At 40.6% G+C, this 24,460-nt stretch overlaps 1 protein-coding gene across 1 annotated transcript in view; it reads right to left on the bottom strand.

Moving 5' to 3' along the window:
• Positions 1 to 22,111, bottom strand: part of man1a1 (mannosidase, alpha, class 1A, member 1) — a 189,210-nt gene extending 167,099 nt beyond the window's left edge. Inside the window, exon 1 of the mRNA XM_030046877.1 lies at positions 21,406 to 22,111. Coding sequence (XP_029902737.1) covers positions 21,406 to 21,915 — 510 coding nt within the window. The 5' untranslated portion in view covers positions 21,916 to 22,111. The remainder of the gene's footprint in view (positions 1 to 21,405) is intronic.
• Between the last annotated feature and the right edge of the window lie 2,349 nt (positions 22,112 to 24,460).

The raw sequence follows: 24,460 nt of genomic DNA, 5'->3' as shown, positions 1-24,460 counted from the left end.
CGTCCTGAGTCATTAAGTCACGGTCCACGCATAAACAAGCAGATTTTATGAAATAAAAAGTGCAGTCAAAATGCTTTCATTTATTAATAATTCACTGGATTATAAATTAAATTCCCCTCATTTCTTTAGAGAAAACATCTTATCATCTAAATGAGTAAGTATGCATCCAAACAGTGCATGAATGAATAGATACAAATAGATAGACAGATAGATAGATATGGATAGATAGATATCTATATAGATAAGTAATCTGTTTGTTTCACAAATGTTTTCAAATGAAGGTCTGGGTGCTAGGAAACAGTCATTCAAAATGAAGGTGCTGTACTGGATAGCTGTACTTCAAAATGTTTTTTTTTGTTTTTTTTTTTTATTTTAAATGACGTGAATGCACACACCCACAGACCGCAACCCACCACTTGAGAGCCAGTTAAGTTTGCTTTGCTAGCTGTTGGATCTACACCCAACTCCTGACTGTTTCAAAAATACTGTGATTATTTGCTAGTAGATAACGTTGGCATAATGTTAACACCATCAGTGAACTGAGAAAGCTGAGACATTCATGTGTTGCCATGCTGTATTTAAACCATTTTGGCAGGTCCACCATGTCCGCAATGCATGGCTAAACGAAATAGCTGAGTCAGATGGTAGCATCTTTAAATGTTTCTTAACTGTTTTCAAACTTCTACACGGTTTTATTGGCGTTTTTTCCCTCCTTCTGTCATACCAGAGGCTTAGCACATCAGGGGCTTCAAACTTTCAGCCTGATAGGATGAGACCCGTCCTAACAGCAGGGATTCTCTGCATTACACCAGACTTTCCTTCTTGCCTTTGGGAGTCACTGTTGAGGTGTTTTAACTTTACAGATTTCAGTATTAGATCTCATAGTTATAATTTCCCTCTTTCATCTGAACAAACAAACAACCAAAACAAGAACATCCTCTACTGCCTCCAGGCACCACTCTTGAGTGGTGCATAAACACAAGTACCTATAATAACCCAAAACAGTCCTGAATCTGAGAACATTTAGTTGTCCAAATTATTCAAAAAGCCACTAAGTATCAAATATTGTGGTAACTGCTGCGTGTTGTCTCTCTCACCAGCCTGATACCCTTGTCTTACTCCCATGTGTTATTTAGGAGTGGCTGCAGGATGCTGGCTGAATTATTTAGCTTGTGCACTTGGCTTGCCTCTCTCCTTGGTATAGTGAATAAGGTGTACCACAACACACTGCCTCCACCAATGTACAAGTCCCAGAGAAAAGACAAACAAAAGAACACCACAAGATGGGGTTAAAGCCGCTAACAGAAAGAGGACACGAAGGGAGGGGTGTTGTTAACAGAGCACACACTGCGCAGTCTTTTGGCCATTTGGGGCAATGCTGCGCGTCTGGTCGTTTTCACTAACACACTGTAAAAACATTATTCTAATTCTGAGAGCTGATATTATGGAAGAGTCCCATTGACCACTCTGACTCTGTTGGCCTCACATATTCTCTTATGTGGAGTATCTCCTCATATAGACCATCTGTGGTGGGACCATGGCACCCAAACAGGCAATTTCTATAAACTAAATGCATTTTTTGGTTGATAAAGAAATTGTGAGATAAATAACAAAGGTTAAGTATTTGGTAAATGAATAATGATGTTGCTTTGTATGACTCTATGACAGTTGAAAATTGTCTTTGGACTGGCGATGATAATGATTAATCTGTGATTGATTCATCATGATTAAGATTGATGATGACTAATGGATGGTTTATTTTCTAGATGTAGGCTATTGTCTGCACTTATTCATTTATTTTTATGTAATATAACATTGGACTGGGACAGCGTTGTCAAGTAAAAATGACATATGTGACCTTCAAAGGAGGCAGCCTATGGATTGGGACAGAGCTTTGGTCCTTACATTCATTAGGAAAATTGTATACATTTTTAAACAAACTAATAAATTAACTGATCATTAATGTAACTGACTAATCAATGAAACTTTCAAAACTATGCAACCCTATTTTGAGCATTTTGAACACTATCTTTGCAATATTTCTGCTTCCATCCCCTCATCTCTTGGCTAGGGCCCTATGACATCCACAATGCAGAAAACATGAACGGACTCATGGAATTTGATAAGGAAAATGGAATCATCTGTAAAATGTGGAATATCATGGAATTTGCTGAAATGTGGATGCAATGCGAAGGCCTGCTAGCTCATCACTTCAACACACTGTCGGCAGTGTAACCACATCGGTAGTTTTATAGCTACTGACACACTTTCTTTGATGATAGTGCAACAGAGTTACAAATTCATTGGCGTTCATTCAATTTTGAACAGTTTCTTATTCAACTGTTGAAATTTTATTCATCTGCCATGTGACACTTCCTGGTGACAACATGTGCTTCAATTGTGAAACACAGAATTCAGAAAAATAAAATGGAAAACACAGAACTTGGGAAAAAATAAAATGGAATGTGGAAAAAAATTAAATGGATTTCACAGGGCCCAACTTGAGTGATACTGGATGAAATGTCAGTATGTTTCATTCGCCTAAACTGTTCCTACCAGTATTCAGACAGGCTGCTGTAGCTTTTGTGGTCCTTAAATCTCACATCTCACCAAGAGCTGGATCTATCGAGTCCTTAACTAATGCAATATGCAGGAGGGCAGAGCTTGTACCATTAAAATGCCACAGCATTCGCAGAGAGAGAGGGAGAGGAGGAGGGCAGGCGAGATTGAAAAATAAATGGAGTATGTGATTGACAGCCTATGATTCTGGGTATTAGATTGGATTGGATTTGGGAGAGAGAATCCACCTTTGGGGACATGTGATCGTTGAAGATCCGAGACAGTGCTTTCTACACCTCTATCACTGGGTTTCTAGGCTTGGCCACAAAATACGTCATCCCTTCCGGCCTGAAGGCCTTTCAAACAAAACCTCAAGCATTGGAAAACTGGATCACTTACTTGTGGCAACTTCTACATGCCATGAAGATGCCAGTGTGTTTCCAGGATAAAACAAGCCGTCACATGTCTGCGCAGGTTGGTAAATTTGAACACAAACTGCTGAATGAACAGGAAAGCAGAGCATGTTGAAACATAGCTTTGGATATGTGTAAGGATCTAACCCTACTGTCTGACAGCAGTTCTGCTGATTCACATGAGCCGATCTCAAACAAAGGGCGTGTGCATGGGAGCAGTTAATGTCTAACTTGGGAAATAGACAATTTATGAGCATTTTCATCTCTCACAAATACCATCCTATATGTGAATAAACACAAATATTCACACTATTACAGTGGAAAAGAAGAATTGCAAAACACAGTAGTGAACAGCAGAAACTTTATATATACACCTTAGTAATTAGGCAGGAATGATGTAGTAAAAAAAAAAAATAATAATAATAATAAAATTTAAGAAATCATGAAAAACTGGGCACTTTTTGTTATCCTTTAAAGGACAACACCAGTGATTTTGCAATATTTGTTAATCTTTTCCAAAAGCCAGCAGTCATATTTTAGAAGTCCAATATCATTTTCCCTCTGCTTTAACCAGCCATTGGTTTCCATTCATTCCACTACGATATGAAAATGAACTTTCAGAGACTTCAAACTTTCTTCACATCAGTATTCCATCAACATTATAAAGTCGTCCACATTAGGTTTCCTAAAAGCAGCAGCACTGTTGTGTTTTGATGACTTGAATCACTTGAATGGGGCAGACTGAAACTGTATCTCCACCAGATATTCTCCAGGGAAACGTTTGCTTTGCACAGCTAATTATCAGCAACATTATGGTCACACAATCACAACATTATAAAGTGAGTGTTTCATTGAACCTCAAGGGGTTTTGATAATGTGTTATGAAATTTTTAGTATGCTAGTACTCTTTAGTAACTTAGTATCTTTATTTTGATACACAAAACCGTTTGTTGAAATGTAAAATGTGGGTAAATTGTAGTAAAGAGGCCAAACATTCAACACTGGTATGGTCCTTTAAGAAACAAGCATTAAGCCCAACTGCCCATGTACTTCTCTTCTCTTATCTTCTTTTATGAAGCACTGTGTGGGTGATCACCCCTGTCCCTGTAAGGCTGAGGGGTGTGTGTGTGTGTGTGTGTGTGTGTGTGTGTGGGTGGGTGTGGGTGTGGGTGTGTGTGTGTGTGTGTATTTTATACATGAATTTTATTCATCCACATGCAAAGAAGCTGAGGAATGACTGGTGCAGTTTGTTGACATTCCAGAGTTAGAAACAACTACAAATCTGGTTAAAAAACTAGGGAAACTAGGAAAATTTGGTGGATAAATAACTGCATGATCAAAGTGGTTCTGTGCTGTCAGCATCCTGGTCCAGCATCCTTGTGAGTAAGCACAAGGAAGCAAAGGTGCGCCTGCCACATCAGTGTTTTCCAACTCTTTCATTTTCACTGTCCACACCACTCAAGAAAAACAGCAATTTGAAAAAATTCCACTCCACTCAGAAAGCGTTTTCCAAAATCTGTTTTCATTTGGACAGAAGGTCGAAACATGTAGAGAAGTTGCATTTTCAAAAAATCTGCTTAGTCATCATATCCACATTACTATTGACTGTTTATCAAAAAGCTCTTGTGTGTAAACGTCCTCTGAAATCCCCAAAATATCATCTTGATGGCACTCACAGCCAGTGATACTGTAATATCTGATTGTGTCCATATCGCCCAGCCCTATGTCCCGAGAGCTTTGTCAAAGGCCACCTCTCTCTCTCCCTCCCAGAGAGAGAGAAAGACTCAGAGGGCACTCTGAACTCCCTCATATACCAAATAACAGATCACAATCACAAGTGTAGACCCACTGGAAACTGTCAATATGTAGCAGAACAAGGAGAGTACACACACACACACACACACACACACACACACAAATACACAAAAGTCGAGGTCCATTACCTGCTGCAGCCTGCGGTGTATTGACAGCCTTCAGTAAATAAAAGCCATGCAGGCTACACAGCACACCTTTAGCTGTAAATGTCAGCCTGGATGCAGGCCTGCATGAAGAGATGAAAAGTCTACAGACCAGCATTTTCTTGGCCTTACCTCAAAATCTATTCAGGTTTTCCAAAGTGATGGTGGACTGGTCAAACAGTATGTCTCCGTTTGGGTTTTGGGTTGTCAATAGGCTAGAGTTTAAGACTTCTACATTGATATATTGGCCTTCTTTATGCTGCAGGACAGTCTGTCTGTGGCTCAAAACAGGTTTTCTAGATGCTTCACAATAACCTGGGAGACTGCACAGAGCAGAGAGGACTGAAGCATCGGACTGAGGTGGTTCAAATATATGGAAGTAGTTTGGTCAAGGTTATTAAAAACTTACTGATATCTCTTTGGAACATTTTTCAGGCAACAGAATCACACCCAAGTATAAGCTATTGGAACTGCTTCTAAACAACCGAAGTTACTTCCCTCTGATTATTGTCTCTTTATTTTGCTCCATCTCTCCTCTAAGTTTTTGTCGTCACAGTCCAGTACATTCTGAAATTGCATCCTTTTACTGTAATACAGCCTTTACGACCAAGAAAGGGTTTTGCCATATCACAATGTTACAATATCCAAGACCCTGGACTACTGGTACGTGATTCCTGCATTTTTGGAATCAATTCTGACTCTGGTTTACAGTTTGGAACTTATGGAAATGACTACTCAACACCATAAAGGATGTTGTGTTGGAATTACTTTGGCCGTGATCAGACACTTTTTTCTGCTAAAACACAAGGTGTAATAGAGGTCCTCACAGCCAGCATAGCACATAGACACACAGATATCTCAAGGCACTGTTGTCTCACTTCTTATGCCATTTGGCCAATCAGCGTTGCAAAAATGATGGAACTGACACACAGACAAAGTCGATTCTAATGTGGTCTCAATTCCCAGAGTAATTATGTTAGGGTCGACTCTGACTCTGTATTTTGAAATAGTCAATGAATCATTTCTTTTGGAATCAACTCTCCACCACTACTCTAGACAACATCTAGTCTAAAATCACAATATTGACACAATACTGATAGATTTTAAAGATGGAAAACAATGCTCCTAATCTCAGGTTGAAAGGGAAAAGATAGGGCTACTTTACTTTTGAAATTACGTGCAGTATACAAACAAAAGGTAGATACAAAAAAAAATCATCTGGGTAAAATGGGACTACAACTAAAATCCATTTTAGTCAAAAAACTAAATCAAAATTGGTTGTGAAAATAAAACGATAGATGGAGGATGGTGTGTGTGTGTGTGTGTGTGTGTGTACTTACTTGAGCAAATAGCCACACATACTTCAGGACTTTCTCCCGCCTTGACCTATATTGTCAATAGTACGTAATAGCAATAACGATCCATTTAATTCATTTTGCTCCAAGCAGTTACAAATCAATGCTCAGTGACTATGCATGAGCAGGATGGGAGCCGATGAAGCAGACAGAGGAAGTAGGGTGAATACGTCTCTGAGATGGATGAAGGCTAAAGGCTTCATGTAACACTGCCTCTCCATCCATGCCTGTGGCAGGGCGTGGGGGGGGGGGGGGGGGGGGGGGGCTGCCCTCGGCTGGACTGCATAGTGCTGGCAACAGGGATGAAAGAGGTCTACTGTCAGTAAGTGTGTGTGTGTGTGTGTGTGTGTGTGTGCGTGTATGAATACACTATTACCCCATCAGTCAGTCCTGAGTCTATAATCCCTCCTCACAGCCAGGAGGCAAGAAACAGAAGTCCTGGAAGGAGTCCATTCTTCATCTCTCCCTCTTTCTCTCTCTCTCTTTCTCTCTCTCTCACCCCCCACCAAGAACTATAATCCTCCCAAACCTGACCACCAGACCAATCAATCCAGAGTGACTTTCTAAGAGCCTTGCTATAACAGTCCATATTAAAACACAACTTCAACACATCTACTGCCCTGCAGGCTATCCACTAGGCCTATATACTTACAGTGACTTTATTATGCTATTACAATACTCATTACTTGGATCTTATGGTCTGAGCCAGCGTACTGGCCTTGGGGTAGAGGTAAAGCATGATTTGTCTTTGGAGGGAGATGGTGGACGTCATGATATATTACAGTAGCTTACACTTAATGTGTAATTTCCATTTTATAACTTCCGCCAGTGGCATTTACTGTACATCTGCTGCATTCACAGAGTTGCCTACTATCCCATATCTCACCAATATATTCAGTGGAGTCATGTGATGAAGGCATGACAATACACAATCACCAAAAATCAGTAGAATTTTCAAAGAAATATTTTGTACACCGTCACAAATGAATAAAAGTATAAAAAGAGCTTTAAATGTGATTGTTTTTAAGACCATTTTAAGATAGCATAATTCAAGATTTCTTTGTTCAAATGATCATTTCACTTAGGTAAGCGCTATAAAGTTGGTTCTGTGCAGAGGTCAGTTTTAGACACGAAAACTTATTAACTAGATGAATCTATGACCTCTTTCTAAGTATGTACTGTATACAATATAAAGATTTTCTAAGATTTCTGTCTATTGTTAAGTATGACACAGAAGTATGAAGTGAGATGGGGTAGTGTATAATAGACATTTTCCCAAGGTAAATGTAGCAGGCCAGGATAAAGGCAACATTAGCGTCTGAAGATTTAGCTTCATAACATCAGAAATGTTAACTCCAACACAGAGGTACCGATTTTTGTAAATGGCCCACTCAACAGACTGTCAGTAACACCTCCTACTCTCCCACCCTAACACATAAAAATTATAATGTACACTGGTGTGTTTGCAGGTTGCACCTGCAGGAGGAGTAGCAGGGGCCGGGTGTGATGCCACATGGGCGGTGGGTTGGGGTGGACGCCCCAGCTGAGGAGACCTTTGGTACAGAAACTGGCTTTTGGCACATGGAATGTCACCTCTCTGGGGGGAAGGAGCCGGAGCTTGTGCAGGAGGTGGAGTGACTTACTAAACCTTGGCTCTGGAAACAAACTCCTGGGTGGGGACTAGACTCTCTCCTTATCGCACGGGGTAAGAGGCAGCGGCAGGTGTGGGGTTACTTGTTAGCCAATGACTGAGCGCTGCTGTCTTGGAGTTTGTCCCGGTGGACAACACAGTCGTCCCCCTGTGCCTTTGGGTAGTGGGGAGAAAGCTCTAACTGTCGTGAAGGTGTACCCGAACAGCAGCTTGGAGTACCCAGCCTTCCTGGAGGCACTGGGAAGTGTCTCCATTGTTGAGGAGCCAGTCTGGAGCTGTGGCTAGACGGCTGTCGGTGCCTGTCGCGGCAGCAACCCAAGGACCCGGTGGTGGACAACATCAGTGACAGAGGATGGTAAGCTGAAGAAGGAGACCTTCAGGGCTTGGTTATTCTGAAGCAGGTTCAAGAGTCCCCCCGGAAGGTATAAAAATCTGTGTATGACAGGAGTTTGTAGAGGCCATGAAGAAGGACTTTCAGTTGGCCTCAAAGAGGTTCTAGCAAACCATCAGGTGACTCAGGAGGACTCAGGAGGCAGGGCCATATCAAGGCTGTACTCAGCAGGGATGGGGAGGTTCTGATCTCAACTGAGGATGTTTTTATCAGGCAGTGAAAGGAACACTTTGAAGAGCTCTGAAAACCTGACTGGCAGGAGGAGGCAGGGCCAGAGGATTTGGGGGTGGTTTTGCCTATTTCTTTGGCAGAGGTTGCTGAGGTACAAGGGAAACTCCACAGTGGCAAGGCACCAGGAGTGGACAAGATGCGCCCAAAATTTCAGTCTCGAGTCAATGAGGTAGCTGGAAATTTGGAATTTTGAATAAAGCTGGTTCAAGGGCAGGATTCTTTGGGGAATGAGTCCAGGTTACCAATTTGTTCAATGCTGCTCTGTGATTTCTTGGCTTTCAAATGTATTTAGCAAATTGCAAAATTTAGAAAAGAAAAGAAAATGATTTGATTTCTTGATTTCTTTTGTTTCAATGCTTGTGTGGAAAGCATGAGGCTGTATTCAGATGCCGTTCACAAGCATTTAAGGGCCACGAGCTGCTCAATGGGCAAAAATTATGCCCACTGTAAATGTTTTAATTGGAGAAAAAAAGTGTCTGGTAAAAGGTGGGTGAGTGGATAGTAGAATTTGGGCCTCCGCCAGACACAGTGGCAGGCAGACCCAAAAGTTAATTTACTGCCCTGACTACAACCAGAATGAAGCTGATTAAGTACTGAACTAGTGTTGGAGTAGCTAGCTGATAAAATGCAGCCAACACTGATCATTTTTCCACTAAATTCAGCAGCACATACAAGTATGTACATGTACATAGACACACATCCACCTCTTCAGGAAGCAACGGCCTTGGCTGTTAGCCATAGCTATAATAGCCATTACACAATTAAGTGAAGCACCTGGAGGGCCCAGCAGTAACTCTATCTCTCTCGCGCACGCACACACACAGACCAGCTTCCACTGTTGTAAAAGGCCAGACAAAAGAAGAGGGGCCAGGCAAGCAGAGGCAATTAGTCCTAATGGCCAATACAGGAATAGGACGTAAAGGCTGCCAAGTTAGCCTGAAAGGGAGACAGAGAAATAGAAAGAAATGTATTTTAGGCTGCACTGTTTCTAAAGGTTGGAGAGGCAGCAAAATGGCATTTAGTGAAACACAACACACACGCACACACACACACACACACACAAACAGAAAAGCAATCATGTGTTGTAGAGGGCAAAAATAACTTAACTGGACTAGGAAGACAGAAAAGCAGAAAAAGAGAGAGAGAAGAAAGAGCAAGTGGATAGACAAATAAACGAGGGGATGAGAGCAAGGAGAGGGAAGAGAGATGAAGAAGAAGAGGGGGAAGAAAAGGACAGGCTTGTAAAGATGTAAGAGAGGGGGAGAGAGAGAGAGAGAGACAAAGGGGGAGAAGATGCATGTTTCATCTTTCCTAGACAGCTGGCTCGAGACGCTGGGAGAGACCTTTACAAACCACCAGTCTCTAATCCACGGCCACAGCTCACTGAGCAGCAAGTGTGTGTGTGTCTACATATAAAACTGCCTGAAAGTACAGAAACCCATCAATGTGAGAGTCACTGACTATGTTTACAGGCACAAAATATTCCAGTTTTTGCCTTTATTCTGAAAAAACAATATTCCTACTATGCTGTTTACACGGCTGATGAAGATGAATATTCCAATAATATTCCCATTTACATGCAGCCAGGCATACTGCGACTTGTTCAAGCATGCAAACACAGCCTCCCTCTTTTCGCTCTCTACGTTCAACCCCTTTATTGAAAAGGTCAGTGTTGCGATATTTGTGTATATTCAAAACCAGTTGATATCCAAGTCTCTCATAATGTATAAAAGTAAGTGTGTTTCGTCTTCCCACCAGAAATGTGGGTGTTTCTTTCGCAAATGCATCTCTACACCTGCCTGGTCAACTGTTGGCAAGTTGGTTTGTTTACGACACACAGAGCTGACCGTAAACAGGCAGCAAACTGCAGTAAAAAACCAAACTGCGACGCATAGTCCGGATGCACTGTACACACGACCAGAGAATGCTCTGAAAACCTGTAAAATAGGGGCATATTCCACATGGCTACATTTGGAGAAAGACATCATTAGGAATATCCATGCAGAATACAGTACTTACATGACCCGTATCAAATAATATTGTCATATTCAGAATAATAGTGGAAAATCACTGTGTATGTGAAGGTACTGACTGTTTGCAGTTGTGCATGCTTCAGAGAAGAGGGGAAGGAAGGGGAGGGGCTGACCTGGTATTAAGTGATCAGCTGTTAAGATAGCAGGCAGAGGGAAGAGTGCACACTCATAAAAACACTGTCCCTGCAGCCAAACAGCTAATCTGCATCTCATCTGCATACACACTGACATGCCTTGCCTCATCATACTGCGCGCACACTCACACACACCCGCACATATACACAGAGGCTGATGATGAGTCAGATAAGACAGCAGTGGTTGCAGTGGTCATAGAATGAAAGGCGAATGTGTGTATATTAATTAGCAACAAGTCTGTCATTAAAAAAATGCCCTGAGCAGTGTTTCTCAAAGTATGGTCTATGGACCACCATAAGTCCTTGAAGTGGTTCAAGGCTTCCAAGGCCACCCCCAGTTACAGTTGTTCACTACACAAAACACAGTCTGGGCACTGCCAGATTCAAACTGTTTGGAAAAGAGGAGGCAGCAACACACGTTTACAAAAATAAAAAGCAGGTGACTGGATCAACCATCTGTCAATCAGTAGCTAACTGTCCAATCAAACAGACATCATGCAGCACATCAGAACACCAGAACTAAACAAACAGCAACTATTATAGCAAGTGTGCTGGCATATTGGCAAGCGCATCGCTAGCTTGTTGGCATGTTGCTAAACAATTCATCTGACAGTGGTCGCTGTTGTTTCTGTTTTCCAGTCTCCACTGCACTGTAGCCTCCCATGTTGTCATCACCTAAGCCACACCTGTGGTCCCTAAAGGGCCACTAAATAGTCAGACCAAACATTTCAGTTGGAGAGTGACCAGATGGTTTTGCAAGTCAAAACCAATGTTTACTTTGTGAGATCAGCTGTCTATGCCAGGTTAATGGCAGGAAAACTTAAATTCACCAGAGACAATTTTAAGTATTGCAATTTTAGGTTTTACTCTCACCACAGTTCTCTCCCCATGTACTGACTCAATAAACTAAACTTTAATTTTAAATTCCATCAGATGGTGGCCTGAGTTTTAATATTTGTGTAATTGGGAATCCATAACATGGATGGTTGAGAACCCAGGGTTTGACTTTTAAAATATGATAAAAACATTTGCAAAGTGTCAGGTAAATAAATCAACTCATAACAGCAGTGCTTCACTAAGCACTGGTGGAGTCATGGTCTCCTATAACTAAAATATTTAGAAGCTTTCAGGAGCCAAAATCTCCCTACATGTTAAATGTGAAATAAAAAAAAAAAATTAACTCACATATTTACTTTATACTGTTGTCTCAGGGCTTCCTCACACTGCCTTTTCACTCCCTATCTGTGGTGTCTGCTGTTGTCTACTCTGCCTCTACTACTCTCTACTATGGACTCTGTACTGAGTTTTATGGAATAATAAGAGAAGAATAAAGAACACATACTGCAATTGTAATGCATGCTTGAGCACAAAAGGTGCAGTGCATAAATTCCCTTGTTATAACATAACCAGAAACTCCTGCAGCCAAACTGATTTAAGCTGCCTTGCAAACAGGGAAGCCGTGGGCACAGGAGACTCAAGCACAGCAATACTGTGTGTGCTACTATCACAGCAAGATTCAAAACTCAGTGAAATAAAAATACTTAATTCAGTGCCATTAGTAAAGTTAAAAGTGTTCAAATTTTACTACAAAGTGAAAGGTTGCATTAGCCTTCTTTTGCATTTCACCACCATCCCAAAAAATAATTTAAACTGTCTCAAAGTCAATGTAAACCATTACAAATTCTAAATGCTATCTTTTTCCTTTCGTATATGTATAATGGTTATTTGCATAAAACACACTTTTCCAATGTTTGGCAAATAAATGATTGCCTTTTTATTTAAACTGTTGCTTTGATTTAAAAAAATGACAGTTGTTTTAATTGTGTATTATAAGCTGGTTAGAATTAGTGTTTGACAATTTAACAGTTCATAATTCCCTCTCTAATATTATTTTCTATTGCTGTGAGAACAAAAACACATTTTTCTTTAAAACAACTGTATTTACTCAAGCTTCTTGCCGAAAACTAAAAACAAAAAATTTTACAAGATTACATTTGAACACATCATGATAGCATAATAATTTAACTTACTCAGTTTTACTGAATAAACCTTGAACGCCTCGTAGTGTAAGTCAATCAGGCAGAGCTGGGTCTCACATAGAGGGGAACCTGTTATTCGGCGCTGGTTATGGATCATCATCCCTGTTCCGTCCTGACTTGTATGCACACTGACGACAATTAGAGTTGTCATGATACCAGAAATTCATGAGTTGGTACAAATACCAGTGAATTTCCACATTTCTCAATAACTGTTTTGATACCACAGTAAAAAAAAAAAGAAAAGAAAGAAAGAAAGAAAGAAAAAAGAAAGAAAGAAAGAAAAGAAAAAATTCCATTTATTTCAACATAAAATTTGTTGAACATTCAAGTATTTAAGCCTTCAGGTTTCAATTGCAGCATCCAGCAGAGACATGAGAAAAAATACGGAAATTAAGTAGGCTTATACATAATTAGAAAAAGAAACAACTATTTAAACACGAAACTTTGATGGCACCGTTTGCATATTATGTTTTGTGAATTTATTATCCCCTGAGCATTCACCTTTCTTTCAGACACTTGTTCAAGTGTGTGTTTGCACACACTTGAACACACTTGTAATTCAAATGTATACTGCCCCCGTCAGTTCCAGAGGAATATGTTATGCCCTGCTGAAGGCTAAATCTAAATAAATACTAAATCTAAATAAACACATCTGGTACTTATAGTGCCATAGAACAACAGGTACCACTGTATTTTTGGACTATCGGCATTGACTTGGTACTGATGTATTGGCTCGCATGACATCCCTAGCGGCAAATTCAGTGGTGATCTGGAGCCCTGCTAAGGAAACACCGGACACCAAAAAGTGGGCTGTGTGGACACAACAAACACCTGATGCCGCATGTGCTGACACAGCAGTCTGCTGTACAAGAATGTCAGGGTATCATTTCAGCTAACCATATGAAAAATTGAGACTACATGATGCTATATGGCTTCAAACATTGTTTGTCCAAATGCATTTATCTAATCACCCAGGACATGGGTGATTAGATAAAGGAAAAGAATATAAAATCCAGGTGTAAATGAACTCCAGGCATGCATCACATCTAAGCAGCCAAGCGAGGAGGTGGTCATAGAAACATTTGGCCACTTTAACAAAAACATAAATGCAATTCACATACACTGCAAAAGGAAATCAAACAAATAAACCAGCTAGCAGGCAGCTCAACAATGGACTGTCAGTGACACTGATGGATGGGGTACATGTGAGACAAGGCTTTTACTGTCAATTTTAATTTGCCCCATTAATTTTTCAACTTCCCTGACTTTCCCTGTCAGGCATAAACCTCTCAAGACCTCATCATCTTCCAGAAAATTTCATAAATAGTGGGAATCCTGAATAGTTTCCCAGACAAAACACATCTAGAGACAATCCGGAAACAAGACTCATGTTACTGCGAGATAAAAAGAGACTGTTTGACTGTGTGTCAAATAATACTGTTTTCTACCATGCAGCCTTCAGTATTAGCTCTGGAAGCCTTTATTTTCCTTATATTTATCGCTCAGTTATTATTAGATATTATTAGTACTCAAAGAGTCTGTAACCCCTCCACACTTGCCACCAAAACCTCTCTGAAAGCCTGCAGAAGCCCAGGCTTTGGACTATCAGAGGGCTCGTTTCTCCAAAGAGTCTTTGATTTCCAGCAGATAGACAGATTTAAGAGGTGATGGGAGTGTGACGGTCACTCATAAAAAGCTGTTTATCTGCTATAGTGTGGCCCCTGCAACCTGTCCTCTGCCCACAACAAATACATGACTCACCCAGTCAGTCTACTGAGCTGCAGGGCAGATCCCTAGATAACTGGGTCACTGGCTGCACAGGTTAAGAAGCTGGCAGCACAGCACTTTACCACCAAATTAACTTAGAAAAGCCTCTGCTGAATAACACCAGCCTTCAGAGCTCAGGGGGGTGTGTGTGGTCAACAGAGTAATTACTTTTGCTAAACAGACAAAACAAATGGAGGGCAGATCAGGAAAAGAGTTTAGTATAAGCCTAGCAGCCAGTAGGCCTCAATATGTCTCTAAAGATATGTAAATATAATTGAATATGTCTTAAAATACCTGAACTTAGAGGTCTGTTTTATTTGCCATGTCAGACATTATCTTAAGAAATATCTAAGAAGAGGACATCACTAACAAGTGCAAAAAGTAAATCTAATTTGTCTCTTGCTTTTTAGGCAAACGCTAGCCAGCTGCTATTTTGGTCCAGATGTATATATAGGAGCAGAGCGAAGCCAAATGTTTCCAAAACAGCATTTTGAAGAATATCATTATGTGGTCTCTCAATAAAAGCCTTCAGATGAGAATGAAAATATCATAATACTAGAGCCAGCATATCCACACAATGCTACGACAAGCCTTCCTCCCCTATGACCACTTCCTATATTACTGTTACTGCTACAGCTACTACCCACTGTATTACCACTTCTTCCTGTGTATATGGCATGTTTGTGCCCCTTTATGAAAAAAGGCAAAGGTCACTGTGTGCCCAACTTCAGGCCTTTGTGCATCCACCACAACTTCCGACTGTTTCAGAGGTGTCAAAACCTAGGCTAGATTTGATTTGGGTAACTGATGCAAATTAAAATGGTTATTTGATCATACATTATGTGTAAAAATATTATTCATATGATTTTTTCCCGTTTGATTCTCTCTCCAATTTTGCTCACTTGATAGTATTGTTTAATTATCTGGAAAACTGTTTACCTTGCCACGTTCAGTAACTGAATGTGACTGCATAAAACAAGACATGAAAATAAAAGTCATTCATTCATCCATCCATCCAGGTGAGTACCATTACTGCTAGAAGTAATAATACTGGTATTACTGGTCCTGCTACTACTACTACTCTTACCACCACTACAAGATATGTTAATTAGGGAAAAACTAAGTCAGAGAATAGTGGGTGTAGTCTTATTTGCCTAAAGAAAATTAATATACACGCAAACGCTTAAATTCCTGGGAATATAAAGACCCTGAAAACCCCTGTCCCTGTAGTTGTTAGCCTGTCAGCTGTGGGGCAGCCTCTGCATTAAGCAGGTTGAGACCTGGGAAACCTTAGAAAATCCGCTTTGGCCACTACTAGATGTTTCACTTCCTACCTGTAAATAGTAAGTGCTGGTATGGTCAGTTAGGTTGTAACAGAATCATAAAGACTTTATTGATCCCTGAGGGGAAACTGGGTTATGAAAAGTGTGTGAAAAGATATTCTAAATGTATTTAAAATTAAACACGAATGAAACACTGCTGATCAGTAGTTCACGTCTTTGGTTCTACTCTAAGATGATGAATTTCATCCATGATGACAAAATATATTTATTATTATTTATATTTATTTGGGGGTGTCAATCATGTTAAAATTAGCAATTTTTTTTTGTTTGATGATTTTTATATCACCATGCTGCCCCTGAATAAATATGATGTCCTTAATTCGAATTTTACAAATATATTTTTTTAAGTTCATTTACAATTAAATTACAATACATTAGCTGTACCTTTATTTTTATTTTGTATTTGTATTAAGTATTTTTTATTCTATTCTATTTTATTCAATTATTTCCTTTTCATACAATAATTACAATAAATATTGTTAAATATTTTATTACTGAAATACACTATTTATGGAATCATGATTAAAGAATCTCAAAACATATCAAAACAAGTATTGTGAATGACATTACATCGCAGGGTCCCTGCTGATTCAGATAACCAATATTTGTAGTGTGGCTGGGGTATCCTGACCCTGGCACTCCTTGCTAGCAGCAGCTGGTAATTCTGTTGATCTAGGAAAATAGGCTGAAGCAGCTCTAGATAAGACGGTCAGTTGGCTGCCTGAAATGCAAATCTAAAACGTACCTTCCACATCACTAGGACTATATCCTGTTAAAATTACACCTTATCATTGCAGGGCAGTGTTTTATTCTCTCCACCCTGTCTATCTGGTCAGTCCAAACCAATAGCTGTGACATGCATGAAATGCTTCCATTGTATCGTACAAGCATGAGTTGCCAGGATGCACCTGCACGATTATTTACAAAAAAACATAATAGTCTATTCCAATTAATTCCCTTCATGTTGTAATAGCAATTATAATTTTGATTCAACATAACTGCAGTTAAATACCTATTATAAGCACTGTGGACATGTATGTAATTACTGTGCTTATTTAACACCTTATTAATGGTTTTAATATAAGCATTTTAAGACAGTGGACTTTTTGTTTTATTCAAAAAATACCTCAGCTGTGACAGTATAATATTTACCACAAACTATGCAATTTCTAACATTACAGCAATCAGCAGTCTGGCAAGATCATTTCCTCAGTCAACTTACCTGCTACACTCCAAAGTTAGCCCACAGTCTGTCACAAAAAGTAGAGCTACAGTGTAGAGTCGGTGTTTCCCTTAGAATGTGTTCTAACAGACGCAGTTTGGTCTAAGGGTTGTGTTTTCAGCAGTAGAGGCGCTACTGAATGGTCATGCAAACATGACAGGAATACTATAAGCGGAAATCTATCAGTGTAGTCTTTTAACTCTTCCACAACCACATGTTGCTATTTGTCACTTTGGCCATGAGGGTGCTACGCATACAGTAGCGGAGTAGCTGTAGTAGCCTACTGTTCACTTTGAGTTTAACAGAGCCTTTCCAATGAATCCGAGTGCACAACAGCTTCATTACTGTCATGAGTAACACCTGTGTTTACATGCTTTTTCATGTCAACATGACTGCTATGAAAAGGATCTATTGTTCAGCCCTAATTCACGTCTACCAAAACTGCAGATTAACCAATGAGGTTTTGTCACAGGCGGCATATTAAATACTGCTGTGTCAATTTTTAACCCATACAGCCCAACCAGGTTCATCAAGACCAGATTATTGACTTCTTGCTGTTCAGTTCTCATGCCATGGCCTTTGAGACCAAACAGATGCACCCTGAATAAGGTTAAACTGATAATCATTGTATTAGTAAGATATTGGCATACTGGCCTGTAAAGGTCATCCTCCAACCTCCAATAGCATGCAGTTTGCTTGGTTGTATATTTATTGTTGAATAGATGAAGCTACACTGGCTGGCTAAAGGAAGCCCTTAACCTGACCTGCTACACTAGGGCGCACACAAGAATTTTAATTTATAGTTATTATTCATAATTATTAAATTCCCAGTGAAGTTTGAGGTCATTGCTCTTGTGTCATTTTGGACAATAAAGAGTATATGTGTCTATTGTGTATGAGTGTGTGTGTGTGTGTGTATACTATATATATAGGCCAACATGTTGATTTTTTACTTGCCAATATCAGTACGTCACACCAAAAAATCCAGTATCAGTCAGGCTGTAACCCACACACTTAAGTTTTACCATGTTGAAAATCAGCACATCAGTGATCAAATCAAATCTTTTTGCTTCTTTATTGAAAGAATGCCCAAATCAGTTAAATTCTACCCAACGTTTTCACTGCTACCTTGCAGCAAGGTGGAATACCCAGACACACCCAGAGAGAAGCACGACGACTGTGTGCTGACAACTGCCAAGTTACACTGCTAGTCACTTCCGGTCATGAATGAACAGGAGACAGTTTTAGGTGAGTCATACGCTGTCGCAACAAAATGTTCAGGAAATGTTCTTGAAAATCATTTGAGTTTAATTGGAGAATGTTTAGCAGTTTAAATAAACAACAAGTGTTTATTTTTCTGTATTTTAGCCATTAAACAACATATGAAATCCAGGTCCAATCACCTCTTCTGAATGAGATAAGGTTGCGATGTTTAACTACAGTATTTCTCATGCTAGCATACCCATATAAAAATATCAAACCTGTTAAAAGTCACTACAGTTGAATGTGGTGAGCACAGGTCTGTGATGACATGTCCTGTGTTAAATAAAAAAACACACAAACAAAAAAAATTCTGGGGCCGGACCCCCAGATCCCTGTGAAGTTGTCCCAGACACATTTCCAAAGCTTCCTTCGCCAATGCCTGAAACAGATCTGTGGTTCCAAGACAATTCCTCGGAGTAATCCTCCTTCAAAGTTCAATAACGGAACCAATAAAATGCATGAGCGAGCAGTAAAACTGAGGTTCTGGTGCAAACATTTTCCCCCAGACCTTCATAGATGGCTTCTTACCTCACTGGAGGCTCTATACCACTGTGGAAAAACACCAGAGCTGTGTATAAGCTGCACTCAGCATTTGGGTTGGGTCGATAATTTGAAAATTTGAAAGCCCATAAATACCCCCACACACACACGAACACCATGGTGCACTGTGTCATTGCCACACATGCAGACACCAGAGCTCACGACTAAGTGCATGCCGTCGTCACAGGGACAGAAAAAATATGTGTTATGGACTGACAAACATCTCCTACAGAACGCTTCTGGGTCAAAGGGGAATTCAGGGATTTCACTAACATTATTATTAATATTTTCCTATTGCTTAGACAATTGCAAATTGGACTGACTGTGTAGCGACAGCAGCTACAACCAGTGTTTTTTCACCACCGGGCGCTGAGAACAGCTGTGTTTCTTCTCTTGCTGTTAATGTTAGTGATCACTGGCTGTCCTCTTAGTTGACTGAGGTGTGAGACCCATGAGAACTATGATGATTCTGAAATTTTCTTGTGGTAGCGACCACTGCCCTGGTCCCACCAGCAATATCTGGTGCACTATTTAAAGACAGCAAATAGAGGGACTGCAAAGATCATCTGCGAAGATGAGACAATGAGCGAACAGCAACACAACAGAACTGCATCTTACCCAAGTCAGACAGAACAGGGAAGATGAACCATAACCGGCTCAGAGTTGGAACAGGGTCACCACAACCCAAGACCCAGGTCTCACAGGGCTCATTATTGTTTGTTTCAAATTCAATTAAGTAAAAATGAGAGTTGGGTGGTAAATTATGATGTTATCATGATGTGTTTACATGTAATCCTGTACAATTCTGTTTTTGACAACAGAGTTGAATAAATGCATGAGGAACCAAAAGAAAGTAATATTAAAGAAGGAATTATGACCTGTTTAACTGTCTAACACTAATTCTAACCATTAATGTATAACACATAATTAAAACTACTAGTATCAAGATTATTTTAGTCAACGCAAATATGTATTATTTATTTAAATAAGAATACATTTATTCCCTATCCTAGACAGAGAGCTAGATAGCTAGCTAAATAGATAGACAGACAGATAGTGTGCAAAGTCAAGTAACTCCACACAGCTGACATGTCAACAGCATGCTTCTTCGCACAATCATGTCAATTTCTGGAGAGTGATGATTTGTAATGCTATGTCTAACAGCTGACATAAACAAAAGAAGAAAAGGAAAATTACCATCCACTGGTCATATATCCTCCAACAAAACACCAAACCTCTACCTGCTATCAAGCAGGTCTTTGACAACAAAGACCAGCTTAGTCAGAGTCTTTCAAAATAACATGCTGGCACAATTATCGCCACCACTTTGACTTGATTAAGCTTTTTAGTGATGACATTTTCATTTCAGGGGACCCATTATGGGATCCTGACCCTATGGCTGGATAAAAGCCCTTCTATACAATGTCTATACAATATCAGCACTCACATGAATCTGACCCAGTCTTTACCACAGGGCTAAACAATTACTCACCAGATTCCCTCTATGCTTTGGAGGATCCAATAAAAGTACACGATACCTGCAGGTGTTCTCTCTGCCCTAGGCTACAAGCTTTGGTGTAGTATTAACTGAAGTGGAATGAGAGGTTAGGGTGGGGGCAGATACTCTGTCCACATCCAATCACTGATCAACATATAAGCCAAAATCAATCACACCTAAAGAAAAGCATTATGTTTTATCCCATTTAAAAGATCCTAACCTGAAAGAATTAACAGTTTGATGCTGCTTACCATGCAGTATCATATGCATCTATGTCTTAAAGATGTATGCCAGGCTAAAAGGTGGGTTTACCCTTCATGCTACAGCCCTGATTCCCAGGGTCTCACAGTGTTAACGGGTCAGAGCTGGCTTTGCGGCAGCCCTGACGTGTCCTGGCCAGTGAGAAACTTGACAGACAGGTAACAGCTCAGCCCGAGGGGAGCGGTGGATCCCCCGTGCTTCTATACCCTCCTTCCCTCAAGGAATGACTATTGACAAATCTCGTGTGGAGAGAATACTACGCCGAAAGTCCGTCCAAAAATCCGCCACTTCAATGCTGCCTGCCTTCTCGGCGGATGTACCCTGATCGTAAAACATGATTCAACACTTTCCGAGAAACCGCTTACTGTTCTGCTGGGCTCGGCTTCAAGTAATCCATCAACATGCATTGTATTTCAATAAAACGCCAACTTCTACATTTGGTCAACACTGCGTACTGTCGCTCTCCACTCTATATTTCGGCGGGGAACACTGCTGTCACAGCACGCGAGGCACTTATAAAAGTTGATATTTTATTAAGTCAAGCGGTGATTTGTGTATTATATGAGAACCGAAGTGAAGAGCAGATCCTAACGATTCGTTCGAGATGCTACATCGTGTCTTTCCAGGTATGCGCTTATGCCTGTAAGCAAGGCAGCATTAAACTGTAACATTTTTCAACAGAGTAAGGCGTGGCGCTCTCTTCACGCAACACAAAACGGGAACGTGTCCTTACTGAATAAATCTTACCTCTTTCACTTTGGCCCGTCTCTCCCTGGTTTCGGGGTCAAGAGGTTCGTGTCCTGTCGACCCGGGCGGGCGGTGGTACTCAATGAAGGGCAAATTACTGTCATCCTTCCCACCTTGACCCATACTATCCTGGACAACTTTCTCCTTCTCGATTTTGATGGCTTGTTTTATCTCGTCGGGCCGTTTCTGCAGCGTGTCCTTGGCCTCCAGCAGAGCTTTCTCGTGGTCTTTCTTTATCTTGGCCAGGACCCGCACGTCGTTTCCAGCCGAACCGGAGTCGCTGCTGTCCGGACCGGTGCGGGTGTTGGTCTCCACCGCGGAGGAGTGGAAGAAAACTCCACTGAGCAGCTTGGACGAGTCCGGCAGGAAGAAAATGGCACCAAAACACAGTGTGATAAAGGCGCTGAACACTAATAACAAAATAAATTTCTCTGTCAACCTGAAAGAGGTCGGGCTGGCAGACTTCCTATTCGGAGTCGCGGTGAAAGGCAGAAGAGTTGCAACTGGCATTTTCCTTCTTCCTTCAACAACTCGAACAACGAAACAAAATTATTTTAAACTCTCAATTTGGCTCACGTCGCGCTCATTTATGGCTTATCCCGTTCAGAAATCCATTTTCAGAGACACTACACCGGGGTAAACGTGAAAGAATTGTGATATAATCTCCTGTAAAAAGTTGAGGAATGAAGCGGCTGTCCATACCGGAGACTCTCTGCAGACAGACGAAGTCCAATAGCTCACACAGGAAGCAACAGCGGAGAGGCGTGATTGACAGGTGCGGCCGGCAAATTAGCTTCCACCATGTGAGCCGTGGGAACACAGTGGGCGTGTCTTGTGCAGCGCCCGGCTTATAAAAGCGCTGACAGCTCCGAGGTCCACCGAGATTGCCTTACGACCAAGCATAGGGGAGGAGGCAGCGGTACCAAAGACACGCTGCCGCTACTACTACTGCTACTGCTAATCCCTACCACTCGCTACTACAACAGCGACGTTGACTTTTACTAGAATTAGCCTTTGAATCAAAGCTGTATTTTTTATTTCCCACTTGTGGGACTCAAGCTCTTCTCCAAGCTGTAGATGAATTGTTTAAGTGTTTCAGATATCCTTGCTCCTGACTGATCTTGTGTATGATGAGCACCAGTTTTTGCCCTATGTGCTAACCAAATATACTGAAATTTTAATTAAAGGTGCACCATGCAAGACTGCCAAGGATCGACTGAAGTGAGGACCCCTTTAGAATCAACTGACAAAAAAAGTGGAATACTAAGCATGTAATTTGATCGCTGAATCTTCACACTTAACATAATCGGTAGAGCAATCAAGATCGAAATGTTCTGAATGGTGGACAGTATTGCTTCAATGCTGACAGAAGCTGACTGTAAAGAAGGCTTGCAGCTTTTTAGGTTCAGTAATATTCACTACAATATTGTCTTGGACAGCCACTTATAAATCTATCTATCTATCTATCTATCTATCTATCTATCTATCTATCTATCTATCTATCTATATCAACTCCACAAATTATTCCACAAATTTACATTTTTCAAAAAAAAAAAAAAAAAAAAACATGATTAATGTAGGACACAGTTACAAGAATTATAACATTTCCCATAATTTAGACTTAACAAGAAAACTGACTAACCATCTACATATAGAGCCTAACCAGCTACAACTGGATGGATAAACAGGATGGGCTAAATTTCATAAGAGGGATTAATAATGAGGCCTACCGCTGTCTCTCTACATCACTACATAGGAACGTGAGTGTAAGGGGACTTAGTGGCTTATCTCTCCCTGAGAGCCCAAGTTACCTTTAGGGAGAGATAGAAATTAATGTTTTCATATCACAGTAAAGAACTCAGATCCTGTGCATTATTAAGTCCATAAGATTCAGTGGTGTTCAATTCATAAATCCAAAATTCCTCTTCTCAAGAGCTGATTAATCAAATTGCTCCCTCTTGGATTGGGTTACACTCTTTCAATGCCAATAAATCTGAAAGATCAGACCCATCATTTCTCTCTTTGTTGTGCCTAGCGATGGCATAGTCCATGTTACTGTTTCAAATGGCTGCTTTGTGCTCAGAAATTCTCAGTTTGAGACTGCCTTCGGTTTGGCCGACATACATGAAGCCACATGGGTTTCATGGGCATATCAGACAGCCAATTACCTCCCTAGAAACGTGATATGCAGATGCTCATTAATTTTGATATATTGCCCCAGAAAGTTCAATGGATGTGTCTGCAATCAAGATTGGCAGTGGGGCAGAGGGTTTCGTGCATCAATTAATCCAAACCACATTCAAGCCTGTAAAATCATTCAGTAAATTCAAGGAACCGGCACACCACAGTGATTGCAACTTTGTAACCAGTAAAGACACATTAATGGACATTATCACCATTACACAGACATTACAGCCATCTGATGATGATGGTTACTGGGTTTGTTCTTGTTTTAAATCTTTTAAATTTTGCATAGTGTACCTTTTAAGCAATACTGAAATCAAAGTACTAAACTTTCTGGTGTGCACTACACCAACTGAAAGGTATGTAAATTACATCCCTGGACTACGGTACATGGCTGCCAACACTGCCTTATTTTGTGTGCTTTCCTATAGATTGAGTTTTAACAAGAAAATGCTTCACAGACCTGATTTCTCAACATGTAAAATAAGCCCTTGTTTTTACAAGTCAGTGCTGGTGGATATGAGTAAAGTCGGGGTAAGAGTTTAGACAGTTCTTTGGTTCTTTGTCTTTTTCCCAGAATCAACATTCCTCAGCGGCTTACATCCTGGTCATGTCATGTGTCTTTTCCCCCGGCTGCTGGTCAGGGGGTTGTCAGTATAAAGGCTGAGTGTGTTTGATTTGGTGACTTGTGAGACACTGGAGGGCACTTTCAGCCAAAGTCCCACAAAACATTTGAGCCAAGTGGACAAAAGAGATCAAGGGCATCGATCCGCTAAACCATAACCAATGGATAAATCCCTGCATCTGACATTAGGTGCCACCAAAACTTTGGAGCTTGAACTCCCAGGTCAGAGCAATAACTCATAGTATT

This window comes from Myripristis murdjan, chromosome 24 (genome assembly GCF_902150065.1).
Source record: "Myripristis murdjan chromosome 24, fMyrMur1.1, whole genome shotgun sequence".
NCBI lineage: Eukaryota > Metazoa > Chordata > Actinopteri > Holocentriformes > Holocentridae > Myripristis > Myripristis murdjan.
The sequence above is the reverse complement of the archived record's forward strand: the minus strand, read 5'-3'. Positions and strand labels throughout refer to the sequence as shown.